The sequence below is a fragment of the Acanthaster planci genome, linkage group LG02 (assembly GCF_054643075.1).
Source record: "Acanthaster planci isolate LZ-2023a linkage group LG02, COTS_SCS, whole genome shotgun sequence".
In the NCBI taxonomy this organism is placed as follows: Eukaryota; Metazoa; Echinodermata; class Asteroidea; order Valvatida; family Acanthasteridae; genus Acanthaster; species Acanthaster planci.
In genome coordinates, this window is record NC_141778.1 from 8,684,216 (window position 1) to 8,701,466 (window position 17,251).

The window sequence follows — 17,251 nt, forward strand, 5'->3', positions numbered from 1 at the left end:
TACTAAAATGAAATTTATTCTGGATTATTCTTTCATGTAAGCCAAAGAAACCCTTGTGGAAGATTTTAACATTACAATTAATGAATTTTTTAAAGGAAAAAAAATTAATTTTAACTTCAATGTAAGTTGATTGTTTTTTGATTTACGAAAGCTTGAAAGGCCTCATTTTACTGATGTTAGAATGCACTAAGGAATTCTGATGAAATATGCGTTTTTATTTTTGCCAATATGATTTTGCATCTGATTTGCGCTTTAGACGGAAACAATTCAAAGATATTTTGTGTTTGAAGAATAAAGAAAAAATCCCTTAGAAATGGAATTGTTAGTGCAGTCGAATGCTTTCTTGGTAGGCGTTTTGTGCCAAGCATCTAAACATGTTATAAAAACAAAATATTAACTACTTAAACAAATGTATAATATCTAAACACATAGGTGTTGTACTGATAAACACCATAGGTGGAGGAAATGTTTACAAACTGATAGCAAGATAATGTTTAGAAAAATGTTTCGATTCTAAACACTGTTTTTGTAGTGTACATAGGATCCAAAAACGATTTACGGTTTTGTTGCAGTTTATTTTCAAACCGGAAAATTTAATTAAGCTGAAACCGTATAAAAATCTACCCCTTGTGTTTATTACTAATACCTCTTAGAAAAAAGATATAAATGGGTTTTTTTTGGCATTAAACTTGTTTAAAACCGGGTAAATGATAAAACAAATCGCGATTATTTCACGCTGTCAATGGATTCGTAAACCCAGAAGTAAATAGCGCACGTCAAACTTAATCTGCATTAATAAAATTAAAAACCTTGACCCGATTATGGATCGGAACAAAATCGTGGGTCGATAAAAAGTTTTACATTCTACCTTTGCCAAGGTCGATGACAAACTTTTTATCATCGGCTTTCAATCACTGACAGGACCATTTCCAGATCATGAACTTGTAAAAATTCAAATACGCAAATCTGCGATTTTCCGCTTTTCATCATCGATAGTCACTGTATTGAGAAAAGCCTATGGAAACTGGATTTAATATATCATTTTAGTGGTTTTCAAATTTTGTTTGAGAATAAAAAATAGTTTGAATTTTTTCTTAAATTTTCATTTAAAACAAGAGAATATAACAGAAATTTTATAAATTTTACTCAGTATAAGAATCTAGATTTAACCTGATATTTTTGCATCAAAATTTCTTTTACAAGGGAAATGATACATAATTCTTATAAAATCCAACACTTCAATGGACTTGTGAATCGAGAAATAAATTAAGCTGCAGTTAATTCGCATAGAACTCGTTGGACCAGATAAACATCCATTATTCTGGCCTTGGAGAGTAACGGTTCCCCCATCCAGATAGTTAACCAGCACGAGACATCAATATGGGTTCAAAGATTTATTCCTTGATGACTGTTCGTGAGGTAGAACTGTAAATAAACAAAGTGACACATGTGATGTGACACGTGATTTTAGGCCAAGGTGTTTTTCAAACTACATGTAAGTAGACCCTATGCATGGAAATTTCCAAAAGGGTGTTACGGCAAATTCACCTTCTTGTGCATAAACAGTATTGAGGCTGACGTTTCTAGCACTAAACTTTGGATTCAATCAATCTCATAATACAATGAAAAACACGCAGTACATGGGTACACACACTATATGAATACAAGCAGAGTAAAAACGAACATGGCTGTCCCAGATAAGATTAGAAATGACTATTAAACTTATACAATTAGGGGTACCGATTCAACGTTGTTTACATCTAAAACCAAACTTAATTATCAAATTATCATAAAGGAAACTCACTGGCAATTATGGGAATGCACCTACAGTAAAACAGAGAGGGAACACTAACAAATGAAACTGCGGTCAGCACACCCGTGCTTTGCCAGACCTTTGATGATCGGAGGTGAAGATTCCTAAAACCTTATAATAACGTCTTGGAATATGACGATTTTTACACACATCAGCTAAGCTTTGATTTTAAATATATTGGCTAAATAAGGTTGGTAGATGCAGCTCATAGTCAGAAGACATTAAAAAAAATTATTTGACATGAAGTGATGATGATGGTATCAAGTGCTTTACTACATGTATTACTCTCTGGATATTTATTAGATCCCTGCACAGGTCAGTTTAGACCTCGAATAAAAGGGGCCCAGATAAATCACACTTTAAGTGGACTCGCAGATAACATTATGTCCTCTGCAATGGCATCATGATGATGTCAAGGAGTGATGGCAGACTGTTAGATTCGTTAACATACTTTTTCCTTTCTTCTGTTTTCCTTCTGACATTCAAAACGAAACGAAATGAATGCATAGTAAAAGAATGTCACAGCTGAATCAGAGTAACCACATTTCTTTTCAGTCTCTTCCCTGGCAGGACCATATGATTGCTGTTGGCCATTGTAGTTTTGTATTAATCATGGAGGAAGGGCACAGAAGGAGTTGTAACTCGGGCACTTCAAAGCGTCCAATGATGGTCGCCGCCGAGTCTGACGAATAATTGAAAATATTCCAAACATGCCTTATTGCTGCCTGCATCTTAACTGGACAAGCGGGGCCAGTAATACCCTGGCAATACTTGCAGTTTTTTGCTTGCAATTAAATACAAACTATCAATGTGACCAAGAAATAGAGAGAAAAAACTCCTAATATTAGACGTACTTTTGCCATCATAAATAAACGTTTTAAATTTTGACACACTGTTTCATTATCCATGCAAAGTTTGTTATTCTAGTCTCCTCCGTCCAATATACATCAGTGTCAAAGACTTGGAACGAATTTGGCTAGGACTGGCTAACAAAATGTTCACTACTACTGGAAAGCTTAGTTCATTAAGAACAAAACACGCTATTTCATCACAGAGAGTGATCATGAAATCTCAGAAAATACGCCTTTGTACAAATGCCATAATAAAAATGATTCAAACAAAACACAAAATCTTACAAACAGCTTGGCTATTTATCCTCAAAAGAAGTCCAGAAGAAAGCGTTCTATAAGGGCAACAACTGCACATGAACACTTTGGGTACACAGCCTTATAAAAGCAACGGCGCAAACACTACATTTGATGATGTTGTCGGATCATATCAAGCACCAACGATGGCATGAATATTCAACTTCCTATACTGCAGTACACAACGTTTCAGCAATGCAGATTACCAACGAAAAATTGCGGCGACGATCATGGGGTACAAAGGGAGCTTATGGTTGCAAAACAGGTGGTGGGTAGCAGGCGTGCGCTGCGCTCTGGCTATGGACATACCGGGCATGCCAGAAAGTGGTAATCGGTCAGATGTTATAGCCCGGACTGTTCAAACTCCTTCTGTATCCTTCCCCCATGGTTCACCTTTGTGTTAGCCCTGGCCCAGCTTTGGAATGCAGGGGCGTGCTTGAGCGCGCCCTTGGCACTCGCTGAATGTGGGTGTGAATGTGTATAAGGATTGATTAAACAGGGTGTGGTGTGAGATTTGCTACATGTTACTGTAGAGGGAACATGGCGTTCTGATTTATGCTGACTTCGCCATTTTGGTTAGATTGTGTCGTCCCTTGGCTATTGGCACAGATGATTGATGCTCTGTGAAGTCTTGGGGTGGCTCGGACAAGCATATGTCGGCGATATAACGGCAGTCATGGTCCTTACATGTTGTACATGGATCGGTGGATCCCTGATGCTGTAGGCAACCCAGTTAATCTGCGAAGCCTGGAGAGAGTCTTTAGCTGCCGGGAATCCCATTGGCAGAGTGAAGCCTCGCTGTTCCCGAACCTGTGTAGAGGGAACTACAGGCGGCTCTCCTCAGCGTCGTCCTGCTCTTGCGATCCAACTAGCATTGGCGATCTGGACGATGGGTGTGGAACTACCGTAACTGTGACGAGCACCACTGCAAATCTCCCCCAAATAAATAATTTCTTATCGTTGTATAACATTCTGATAATTTTATGATTTCCTTTGTGTTTGGCCTTATCTTGTGAATATAATTGAAAGTTCGAGATATTTGATTTATTTGGTTTGTTGCACAATAATTTCATCTTTGAAGTGTAAATTGCAACGGATGTTTTTTAGTAGTGTTCTTATATGCGTGTTGGTCATTAGTCATGTTATACGTTTATTTTTTGTAAGAGTGTAAACTGTGGTGGTAAATGTTGAATATTTTTTTGTAATTATTTCATTATGATTTTTTTATATTCTTATTTTAATTGCTTAATCATTTTTATTATTTGATTGTTAAATCCATGGTAATTCAGTTTTTTTAACTGCGAAAATGGATTTTAATAAACCAATATGAAATGAAACCTGTTTAAAAGTCATACGCCGTGGGAAATTTACTGATTTTTGCTGTATAAGTGTCATGCTGTAAATTACTTGTGGTATTGTGATATTTTTGGTTATGTACGTGTAAATTGTTCAACTTATTTGACTTGTCTGAATATTAAGTAAGGAATTGCAGTTTGAAGTAAACCCGGCTAATTTACTATATATCGTCCGCAGAGAGGATGGATTGTGTGGTTAGACGTTTTAACGTTGAGCCTTGAGAATTGGCCGGCAAATTAAGGATTCTAGAACTAATTTATATGATGAAAGGTTGTACAAGAAACTGTAAGTTTTATAACTTGAATTGATGATTGAGCGCTGCAAATATTGAGTAATTTGTATAAAGAAATTTGACCGTGTCAAATCAGAATTCGCTGTTTTATGGTCGTGGGCCAAGTTCTCCATTTAGGGACATTTTGACTATTTGCTATTTAACTAGGATCCTTCGAACCGACTAGATTTCCCCTGCAATTTCAAGTTGTGCATAATTATTATTTTGAATAAATTTAGATGTGTATATTGTAAATATTAAAATTTTGTGTGAAGTGATCTTCTTGCTAGACTTCCCATAGACTGTGACAAAGAAAGATTACCTCACCTCCGGAAATATTTTGTAAAATGGAAGACTTCGGTCTTCTTTACATGTACCTGTCTATCACTTTGCATGGCTCCATTTCTACCACTGAATTCGTAGGTTAATTAACTTCCATCTTTATGGGAGGTTTGCGTTTTGGGAATGCAGTAGGTGCATTCTTTTGCTTTGGGCGATTTTAAGATTCTTGCTATTCTGTCAAGTGGACTTGTCCAGGATTAAGTCGTAAAAAGTCACGAAACCGGCTGCAACAACATCGACATAGGACGCTGTGTCGTTGTCCTCTTCGAAGTTATCTTGAGATTAACCTCAGATTGTGCACAGATTTATTGAAGGACTAGGTAGGTCATTTATTATAGTTCTTGTTGCTGGATTAATTATAATCGGAAGATTTGGCTTTTTATAATTTTAAACGTGCTAATGGCGAAGTCAGATTAGACCTACGGCTTGTTGATCCTTAGTATAACCTCGGGGATTTCAATGTCCAGTTTAGAAGTCCTTAAAATTAAGCATCGAGAGCCAGCAATATTTAAGTCTGGTCGGTAAGGCAGACTAACTTTAATACTGTGGTACGCACAACACGCTTGTGTTTTGTTCAAATATCACATGTCAGTGCCCATCCAAATGATAGGCATCCATCCTCTTATCAGCTGGCAGTAGACGGAAATCATAAAATTAATTACTTCAGGGATATTTTTGTGCATTTGGTAGCATTCCTTAGCCGTTTGCAAGGCCAGGGCCATTCTCCAATACTCAACTTCGTCTACGTCTCAGGCTTCGTATAGGAAGCCAATCCTCGATTGTGGGCCTGAAGCGTTTAACTTTACTTGAAGTACTGTAATGTTTGGCTCTTTTGCATCTTACTTGATGTTTTGTGGCACCATCAGACTTACTGTTGTGCTTATAACCTCAAAGTCAGGAAGTAAAAAAAAATAGTTGAAGCCCGAGACGGAGCCCAAGTATTGGAAAACAGCCCTGTTCTACCAAATTCACACGAATAAATATATGCCCGGCCTCGAATGACCACCAACGCTTCTTTAAAGTCAATATTGTGACGCAGTGCCCCTCCGACGAACGCGAGGGCACCCTCCTCCTCGAGGCGCGGTGCGTCGGACGGCACGCCGGAGAGTCCCTGAGCGGCTAGGGACGAGTCCGTTGGGACTGAAGTATACCGTTCCCCAAGAAAGTTGGTCTTCGTAAAGATAATGGCTAATCTGATCGGTCGAAACTTAATGACGTAACCCAGACAGACCTGACTTGAAATAAACTTCGCCTGGACTCCTGACTTATATACAACAATTAACAAGCGGCTGGTTTATTCATCAACACACTCAACCAATACACCAGTAGGGGGCGCTATTGACGGGGAGACTGTGTGATAATACGTGACCGGACTTCGCCCCGAGCAGCGAACACCACAATTAGTTGTGGGCATCCAGTGCTGAATTAGGGACTTTAGGAAGTCTACAGGGCTTATTGTCAGGGCTGCGCTACGCAACTCACGTCACGAGATGGCAATTCGCCCTTGCATCGACTGGAAGCTCCTATCAGGAACCATACCGCACCACCAATCAGCCCCTCAACCTACCGAGACCCTCAACAACACACGCACCACTCGGACTTACGCACAGTCACACTAGGATAGGCGGCTTCTCGACCCTTACCTCAGGATCAGGTCTGGACGACTGAGTTTTGCTTTCGCGTGCCTTTTATAGCCTTTGCGCTGCAGTGAATACGCCCACGCATGCGCTCACATGACCAAGCAGTGACTTCCGCTGCCCTATCGCACAACGCACAAGGCGGAGCCTATGTGCCCCGCTTGCTTAACACACAGCTATGCGCGCCTAACATCTGCCTCTGTTACTGGGCAGAGCGCCATTTATAACTTTGCACAGCGCCTAATGACTTGCGCCCTCTGTCACGTCACACTATTATGTGCGATAGCATGTTTTACTACATAAAACATCGACTCTAATATCTGATCAGCGAAAAAATGTTCAAATACTGGTGCACATTCGTAATGACATTTAAGTTAAACAAAGTTTCGTCAACCCACTTCATTGCCTGAGTAACATCAGGAGAAATAAGATCACAACCCTACCTAAGGCATCGGATTTTACAGGAGACTTAAACTGAAGAATAATCGAATGTTGTTATTGGAAAGTTTCGGGATGTATACATCCCTTACGTAAAGATAAGGAGTTATCATAAGATCAAAGAGAAGGGCTTCTCATTGGTTCCTGGGCGAAGTATAAACCCACAGTTCCGGAATGGGGGTGTCTTAAGACAATGATACCAGCCATCAATGAAACTATCAAAAAAGTGGATGATGCGTGCATAAGTTAAGAAATAGTACCTGTGCTGGGAAATTGACAGCAGGGGCCGATCTTCGAGACCATCTTCACTCCAGGAGACTATCTTCAACCATGGAGGAAGGACACAGAAGGAGTTTGAACTGCCCGGGCTATAACTTCGAGCCAATTACCGCTTTCTGGCATGCCCGGTATGTCCATATATAGCCAGAGCGCAGCGTAAGCTTGCTACGTACCACCTGTTTTGAAACCATAAGCCCCCTTTGTACCCAATGATCGTCGCAATTTTTCGTTGGTAATGTGCATTACTAAAACGTTGTGTACTGCAGTATAGGAAGTTCAATATTCACGCCATCGTTGGTGCTTGACTGGACCTGACAACAACATTAAATTTAGTGCTTGCGCAGTTGCTTTTACGAGGCTGTGTACCCGAAGTGTTCATGTGCAGTTGTTCCCCTTATCGAATGCTTTATTCTCCACCTCTTTTGGTAATAAATAGCAAAGCTGCCTTTAAGATTTTGAGTTTTATTTGAATTGTTTTTATTACGGAATTTAGATTTTATGAGGTCTCATGATCACTCCGTCATGAAACAATGCATTTTGTTTTTCGTGAACTAAGCTATTCTGTGGTGTTCAATATATTGTTGGCCAGTTAGCCAAACTCGTACACAGACTTTGAAAACTGATATTTTGGAGTGACAAAATAAAATTACAAGCATATACATAGATAATGGAAAAGGGCATCAAAATCCTCAAAAAAAATATTCGCTACGGCAAAAGTAAATCTAACGTTAGATATTTTTCTTTCTGTTTCCGGGTCATTGCGATAGGTTGTACTTAATTCCAAAGAAAACGCCACAATTATTGTTACGATATTACTGGCCCCACTTGTCCAGCTTAGTAATCTAGCATTTTTGGAATGTTTACTATTGTTCGTCTGACCGGGCAGCGATGACCATCGAGCACTTTTATGTGCCAGAGTTGTAACTCCTTCTGTGTCCTTCCTCCATGGCACAGCCAAGGGGCTCACCTACCAAAAGTGCTGGAAGCCAATTGCATTGCAGGACTTGTTTTTACTTCGTTCATGCTTGCATTATAATGAACGAGTCTACAAATCTGACTACTTGGATTGAAACTCCGTATACATTATGCAAGCTCATGTCTTTCGTATGCAATTTTGGATAACTACATATCACCGACGGGGGTCCGATTGTCTTATCTGTCAATTAAGTCGGAATTACTGACTAGTGACTTATGACACAGGTTGTACAATAAAGGCGATCAAATGAGGGCGTCGTATAAGGGTTATGCGAGCTGCCGGGACGAGCGCGAAACCGTGTATTGCACCTGTTACAGGGATGACAGACCAGGGATGTGCAACGTAAGTCCGACTTGATTCCAGTCTAAATTCAAGCCAAACACAGGTGTATCACGGAAGACAGAAAAACACTGCTTGATTGGTACCTGAAAGACATGATCAAGAATTTGATTGAAACCCGTAAAGAAAAATATATCTGCGAATGGTTATTAGAAGTGAATAACAATGATTACAATTACAATTGTTTCATAGACATCCGATTAGGTCATTTAGCCACTGGGGTATTCCAACAAGTTGGACAATGCTAAAGTGAATTATGACATCATTTGATAACAAAGATCGTGACATCAATCCTAAGGAAAGATCAACTGATTCATAAAAACCTTTTCTATTGTAACGATAGCACAGCCTAATTTATCGAATGATATTCCTTTTTCTTATCAACTGTGCTGTATTGGACGTCTGTTAAATCATCAATTTAAGTTACGCAGAAATTACACAGAAATTCATACGCGCTGTAGGTAACGTTGCATTGCTGACACCCCATTATTATCTTTTGGAGGGAAGCATTTTTATAATAACGATGTTTTTAATAGAATAAGCACGTAGAAACACTGCCACCGAGGATTACGTATGTTTTCTTATTTGAAGTTTATAAATATCTGCCTCTGGCAGACCTACCGCTGCAACTTTCCCCAAGGTTGACATCATAAACCCCACACGATCTCTCCTTTAAAGGATTACTTGACGCGAGTTTACTTAGCTGCGGCTCTGATACTTCCGTGGCCAGATCATTTAAAAACCCCACGATTATTTGAGTTAATTCGACTAATGGAGGCGTTTCCGGCCGCTTACTTTTCTGGTAGACATTACGACGTTGTTTTGCGATTTCACAAAATTTCTTTTCTACATATACTATTCCCAAACTCTGAAAATATAATAGAAAAGGCAGAATATTATACATTTAATATTTTAATACAGGGTGTCCACATAAAAGTATACCGAGATAAAAATTACTGTAAAATCAAAAGTACTTTATTTAATATGGGAAAGAGAAATATATCTCTAGAAAGGGCAAAATGCCCTCTTTGCAATGCGTACAGCTTGTGATGTTATTGATACAGATCAGTTAACAAACTAGACCGATGTGAAGGGTACCGAAATCGGCACTGCGACAAATTCCAGACCACAGCTACAGTAGTAACTTGAGTATGCTTCAAAGTGTCTTGTATGCCTGAATAAATAGCTTATCGTCGGTGGAATGCCTAGTGGGATAATGGTGGATGTCGAATATTATATTTCCAACATCTGTTAAGTATGAGGGGAAATACTGTGAATTTTTTGTACATAGATACGGCTCTCAAATATGAAAATCGTTTCTGGATGAGCATCCATCCGAACGTATCCAAAGCTTCACGGGAAGGGAAGTCGTACATCGTCTGCTCAATATTATTCCAGTACCGTTTTAAAATTTGTAGTTTTTAAAGTTTCTCTGTATGTTTTAGGACCAAATATGACCACAGTAGTCAAAATGGGGAAAGATACAGACAGGCCTTACGTTACATAGTATTTTGAGTGGTCGCAAAGGGATACAAGGCTTGATATGTCGGGGGTGGATCCAGGGGGAGTGGCGGCGCACGCCCCCTTTTTTCACCAAAAATAATAAATATATAAAAAAGAAGAATAAAGAGTTGTCACACTGCCTGTCACAGAGCACCATGAATCTAGAATGCCTCCAGACCCCACGCCCTCCGGCATTTTGCCATTACCAGTACTGATTTAGTTCACGCCCCCGTTGGAAAATCTGGGATCTGCCCCCCCCTACCTATCTGTTTTGTATTGTTGCCATCACTTTGCTTATTTGCTCATTCCATTTCAATCTTCACTTCATTCTTCATTTTTAATTCGAAAATAACACCCAGGCATTTCATTTCGCTGACTCTTTTTAATGGCACATTATTTAGTTTAGCATTAATGCTTCTAATTCTGTCAAGCTTACTTTTAGATCCAGTGATCATCAGCTTTGTTTTGTCATAATTTGTAACCAGGCCGTTTACATTTAGCCACTGTGAGATCTCAACAAGTGCATGCAACAGGTTTTGCTCAATGTCTGTACTAGATTTACCAGTAACTGTCAACGTGCCATCAGCAAACATGTCCACCATACCTGTGCCGACCGGTGATGGAATAGAATTCACCCAGATCGAAAATAACAGTGGACCCAATACAGAGCCAGGGACACCATTAACAACATTCTGGACTGTACAAAAAGTCTGGTTAGCTCGTTGGCTACGTCCTGGAAGATAACCCTTAAACCAGTGATTTTAGTTTAGCAAGAAGAGTTGAGTGATAAATATGTCAAATGCCTTACGGAGATCGATAACTGCCACACCGGTCAGCCAGTCAGTGTCAATGTTTTGACTCTTACTAATATGTGACCATTTTGCTCATTGTAGAGTGCTGAGAGTAACTGGAGTAATTAGGGTGTATAACTGGTTATCATTTAGAAATTCTAGATAAGCCCTTGACTCAATGTAGGATATGTCACTGCAGACTTCCCCCAAACAACAGTAGCCGCCTTCTTTGGATTGGATCAGTGTAGCCATCTACGTCTGATGATTGTGATATCGCACGCAGTGTTCATGCCTTCGCACCAGTAAAAGGAATTCCAGAACGCCTTTGTGATTATTGATATTTTTATCCGAGTGAAGCAGGTTTTCAATAAATGTGAACAAATTTCTCAGTCAGCACAATTACATCAAGTAAATCTCGGACGCAGCATGTCAAAATGCATGCTTAAAATATCACGGTAAAGTGATGAAAAGTTTGGTCAAGGTATTCGTGTCGAGATGCATTCCGGTAACCAATTTACTGGCCCATTGATGTTATTTTTATTTGATAGCTCGGTTGTTTCTGACGTCAGTTAAGTTCCGATTTAATCTAAATAATGTTACGTCTGATTTTTTGTCAAGGAAATATTCAACCGTTTACGTTGCTGAAATATTGATTTACTACAGCAATTTGTCTTTTAGGGAAACTCAAACGATCATGTTGGTTTGTTCTGTACAACGAAAGTTATTTTTATACATGAAATAAATCCGTGAAAAGTTTTGGCGAAATGCATGTTTGTTTGGTCATTTGCTTTTCTTATAGTTGTAATATTTAATAAGATGTCTTTAACGACACAATTCTAAAATTCTAAGACCGTAAAATTACGTTACTGTAATCTACCAGAAAAAATATGAAATTATTATATGCAACTACATCTACAAATGTACCGTACACGAAAAGTCTCATATTTCTCCTATGAAAGAAACTTGGAGATTTTTTATGCTACCACACATTGTGATCAATGCAAAATTAATTCTTCTTGTAAAGCATTTGATAAAATCTTAGGCTGAAAACAACAAGAATAGTGTCCGTGCAATAGACTTATGGAAACTTATAATTAAATTAAACTCTAAAAGTTGAAAAGACTTTTAAAATTCTTCTGAAATTACAACAATTTACAATATTTACCAACAGTGAATGCTTTGGTCCTTTTTTTCCAGGCTTCTACTAAGTATTTTCAGAAGCCTCTAAAAATATGATCCTTTCTGTAAATCCAACCTGTTTACCGCCGGCCAATGTGTTTGTAATGACACTTTAAACCTGTATTGAAATGACTTTTTTTTTACTTCAGACTCTTTCCACTTTACTTTTTTAATTCAAACTAAGCTTACTTTTTTACTTCAGACTCTTCCCTCAGAGACCTGAGATTTACAGTTTGGTATTTTCTGTTGTTGCGTTTAGGTAACTTATCGCAGACAGGTTGGTTGTAGCAGTACCCGTGCTTCCGCCGTGCTTCGGCTGAGACGTTGAATTCGTCGGGACTCCCGTCCGCTTGGCTTGCACCTTTTGTCTCCACATGCCCCGCACCCTCTCATTGAGGCAAAAGCTAAGGAAGATGAAGACTGCCTGGAGATAGTTGAGGATGATGTAGATGTAGGAGAAGGCCAGGATGCCCGTCACTGACTGCGACACGAAGCCAAACACCCAGGTCAGGCCGACAAGAGTGCAAATCTGTCGATTAAAAGATATTTTTTTAATGTCTCGAGGTTCGATTTTTATAGTGTAGGTTCGTGATACTCACTGAAGAAAACTCGAGGCCCCGACGTCTTTGTAATACATGTCATATTTGCTACGTGTTTAAATTCCCAATTAGAGGTCAATCACGTATAAGCTCTATAATTGATAGGAGCTAACTTTTTCTGCAAAAGACCTGCAATTACATAGCTCACATGCATGCAGCCCAAGTTACCGACATGGAATGAACACCAGTTAATGGATAATCACAAGATTATAACAGTTACTTCACTCTAAGAATAATTTGTCAGTCTGATGCCCTCAACATAGTCTGGTTCGATTCAAATTCAAACACCAGCAGGCTTACGTACCTACAACGCTATTCAGATTCCCTTTATTTGTAATGGCATTGGGTTATCGCTCACTGTATGAAAACCGTTTTCTTTAATTAAACTGACCTTTACGTAGATAGAGAGTTCTTCCTTGACGGTGTCTGCCGTTCCCTCATTCCGAACGACCTTGCTCGCTTGTCTAGTTCTTCGGACTTGAAGCACTGTGTAGACATACATCACGATGTTTAACGCCAGACTCACTGCTATCGGTACCACAAAGGTGACCGCACGAACGGTGGCGTCAGTGATCCAGCAGATACTTGCCTCTGCGTAGATCACAGGGAGATCGGTGCAGTCACAGAATTGCAACGTCAGACAGGTGCTGACTATGGTCAAGGGGATGCCGTAGGCCACACAAATGTAGGCAACCAGTTCTCGATCGATACCCCTCCGCTGATGCCGTTGAGACATTTTAGACCCCAGGGTATAGGCAACACTGATGCTCAGAACCGTCATCCATGCGAAGGCTGCCAGCCAAGCGAAGTGTGCCGTTGCTGCCCCGGCCATGCAGGTAGCATGGTTCTGCTTCAGATAGCCGGCCAGCAAGAATAACAAGATGGCGACAAACAAGGCCGCAACGAGATTCATCATAGACTTGCCTGCCGTGTTTCGCAGCTCAGGAAAGACACAGTATGTGACGAAAGTGGCAGTCAGGGCCAGCAACGAAAGGCAGCTTCCTGCAAACGATAACGCCCGTCGGATGCTTGGTTCTAACCCCTCTGGCATTGGTCCCGTGAAGGAGCAGACGACTGCAGATCCATCGGGAAAGATAACATACTCAGCAACAGGTATACGTGTGCCACTTGCAACAATTTCAAGAATTTGCTCACCTGAGAAGTAGTACTCAGAGACTTCTAACGTCAAAAGGGATGAGCAGTTGAGGCTAATCACTTTCAGGCACAAAGGCGATGCACTTTCTTTTTTGTACTGTCCGTTGGTCGTGATTTGGTACTTAACAACCTCCAAAAGTCGCCCGTCATAACCTGGAAATGTTCCATTCCAGTATCCATCGCTACAGTGACTGGATTCAACTTGGATAAATGGAACCAGCACTAAAAGGTCTGATATGTTACACAACAACAATGAGTTTAAGGTGGAACCGTTCATCCTTGCTGAGTAAAGCGTCAAATCAACAGTTGCTTCGACGTCGAGCACCTCCCAAGCCGAATTCAGAAGAAGGATAAGTGTGAACGTGTCCGAGTGTGGCTCCTCCAAAGTGATACTCAAACCTGCCATCAAGGACCGCCCGCCTTCTGAGTCTTTACCAAGACGCTCTAACAAGCACTCGACCAGAGATATATTCATGCTACTGTTGTTTGGTGGAGAAAAGGGGATCTCTGCCACACATTCCTCACCACTTAACCAATACCCCGCTGCACAAGTCAGCACACGGCATCGCTCCAGGAAGGGGTCGTAGATCTGACCTTTGGAACACGGCAGCCCGCCGATGGAAGTGGAGGAGGTGAAATCGAAGAGAACCTCAATTGTGAGGAAGCCGTCGTAAGGACTGCACACGGCCTGACACGGGCCCCAAGGTGATGGGTCGCACCAGAACTTACAAACGTGGTCCTTGCAGGAATTGTCCGGTACAAGGTTTTTACCATTGCACATAGCACAGTGCGGATTACGGTATCGGATATTCTCCCGACCAGTTCGCACGGGTGCATAGTACGATCTACAAGCTGTCTCAGATGCGGTGCCCCAGAATTCTTGTGAACAGGTATTGATGAGGTGCGTAGAGCACTTTCGTATCGGTTTGTGACCTTTTGGAGGAGCTGTAATCCAGCCTTTTGTTGGCAAGGATCGGTTAAGAGCCGGATAATAATTCATCTCGGTTGAGTCTATTACATTGTCTGAGGCAAACACATTCCACCTGCGTAACGTCATCACAGATCTGCCGTTACACAAGGCGCAGTATATGTTCTTGAAATCCACCCCTTGTTCGTCGTAGACTGGCATGGAACCAACGATGTCTGTCACATTAACTGCCATTTCGCAGAGCTTGCGCGTACCTTGGTCCAACCAGTCGTCAGGGCAACGATTGACGGCCACGAAGCCAATGTGAGTGAACCGACTGCCTGGTACCCACACACAGCCAAACCAATCTGACGTGAAGCCCCCGCGCTCTAAACTCGATGTTGCAGGACTACAGACGTTGGCAAAGTCGTAACAGCAGTCGTCGAATAAAACACAGGAGTCGTCGCATTGACAGGAGTGAAAATCATCATCATCATCAGAATCATCCATTGGATGAATCTGTTGTTGACAGTTTGCACCACACAGCTGCTTAGAACCACATAAATAGGCAGTCTCGTTATACTCTCTGATTTCTGCACGGGGAAACAGGAGAAAACGCAATGGGTACATACAAGACATAACCAAACGAAAGGAGTCCACGTCATTTTGAAAGAGATAGTAGAGTTGGTAAAATTTACCGTCAAAGTCGTCTCTTTACCGAGTCTAGCAACAACAATTTGTTGTGAGGGACTTCAGTTATCTTCAGCTAAATTATTCAAATGAATTAAGGTCTGATATTACCTTCAGACACCCTATGGTCAGATTTTCTTAAACTGACTTACCGGTGAAGCATTCCAGCGTGGTGTAAGCCTGGCACTGCCGTAGCGAGTAGTGCTCACACTCACTCAGACTCGCTTCGTTCCCAACGCAACCGATATCAACGAACAGCGTATGGTTGGTTGTATGCCCGATATCAACTTCGTCAAAGGACGCGGATCCAACTGATAAGGCGAAATCGGACAATCCAAGATCGCGGCAGGCAACGTTTCCTGCTCTCTCCTTGTAAAATGTATTGCTGCAGATGGCGCCCCAGTCTCGTTTGTCTCCGCAGCGGCCCTGCAGCAGCCCTCTGGATTCACCTCCCGGCCTATCAACAAGTCGTAATTCGAGGTCCGGCATTCCTAAACACAGAAGGGAACACACTAATTCCTGCCGACTAATCTGGGAGACGCCATTAAACTCATGCCGAAATTTCTTCCCCTTGGAGCGATATCATATTGGCAAATTGCAATGCCCTATTAGGTAATCAGCGATGTCTGAAAAAGTTGTTAAATTTGGGGTACAGGTGTATGTGCAGACATAAACCTTTGAATGCTATAATAGCCCTCTTGTGGTATGTACATTAGGCTACATTTGAAAATTATTTAACAACTTGTTGCCTCGACAGAAAACCCAGTATATTGACGAAAGAAAGCTGAGCTGATTTTCTCAAAAGATGTTACCATCCCCTCCTTTACTTATCCGTACTTAGCGATTACCTGCATATCCGCATGATAACCACGTGTCTTCTTCATGTGTGCAAGGTGATTGATCAACCAGATTTACTCCAGATGATACGTTCAGGAGGCATCCCCCCGCCGTTATCTCTGTAGGGCGGGTCTCACACATAGCCAGGTATTCTACGCTGGTGACGTTTACCAGCGACGAGTTGTCGGTACGCCCTGGCCCGGCCGCTTCCGCACCACAAGCAAACGGGTATCCGAGGCGCCTGCACAGCTGAAAGGCGATCGTGGCTGCGTGAGTTGAACTGTAGCATAGAGCCATCCAGTTGAAGTGTGGGGACCAGCGAATTAACACTCTTCCCTTGTTGCTAGCACTGTCATTTACAAGCTTGACATCAAGTTTTCTGATATCTATGACTCCTGCATAACAAAAATCACCCCTTTATATAAGACATCTCAAAAGACCTTATTCTAACTCGATGTTAGACAAAACTGTATAAAAGAACTAAAATCAAAATAATGCACATAGAAGGTGGTAACAACAGAAATGCACAGTTTGGAAAAGGAAAGTTCATTTTGCAAGTGTACGTTAGTACAACTCACAGAAGGTCACATTCTCAAAAAGCCTTTCGGAGGTATTGACTCTGGGAATTCTTCTATAAAAGGATTTTACCCGTAAAGCATTCCAGCGTGGCGTAAGCTTCGCACTGTCGCAGCGAGTGGTGCTCACACTCACTCAGACTCGCTTCGTTCCCAGCGCAACCTATGTCAACGAACAGTGTGTAATTCGTCACGTATTGTGCTTCAACGTGAGTGAAGGGTACAGCCCCTACCGACGTGGCATACTCAGCCAATCCGAGATCGCGGCAGGCGATGCTCCCGGCCCCTGGCCTGTCAAACGTATTGCTGCAGATGGCGCCCCATTCTTGTTTCCCGCCACAGCGACCCTGCACGAGTCTCCTGGATCTATCGAACATCACATCAACCACTCGCAATTCGAAGTTTGGCATCCCTGTACA

General features: G+C 41.3%; 1 protein-coding gene across 1 annotated transcript in view; it reads right to left on the reverse strand.

Annotated features, from left to right (window-relative positions):
* Nucleotides 1-9,129: 9,129 nt before the first annotated feature.
* The window catches only part of LOC110979529 (uncharacterized), a 36,436-nt gene continuing 28,314 nt past the window's right edge, over nt 9,130-17,251 (reverse strand). The window contains exons 3-7 of the mRNA XM_022235395.2: nt 16,906-17,244; nt 16,269-16,652; nt 15,573-15,911; nt 13,060-15,323; nt 9,130-12,598 (exon numbers count right to left, since the gene is read on the reverse strand). Of these exons, the coding sequence (XP_022091087.2) occupies nt 12,296-12,598; nt 13,060-15,323; nt 15,573-15,911; nt 16,269-16,652; nt 16,906-17,244 (3,629 nt within the window). The 3' untranslated portion in view covers nt 9,130-12,295. The remainder of the gene's footprint in view (nt 12,599-13,059; nt 15,324-15,572; nt 15,912-16,268; nt 16,653-16,905; nt 17,245-17,251) is intronic.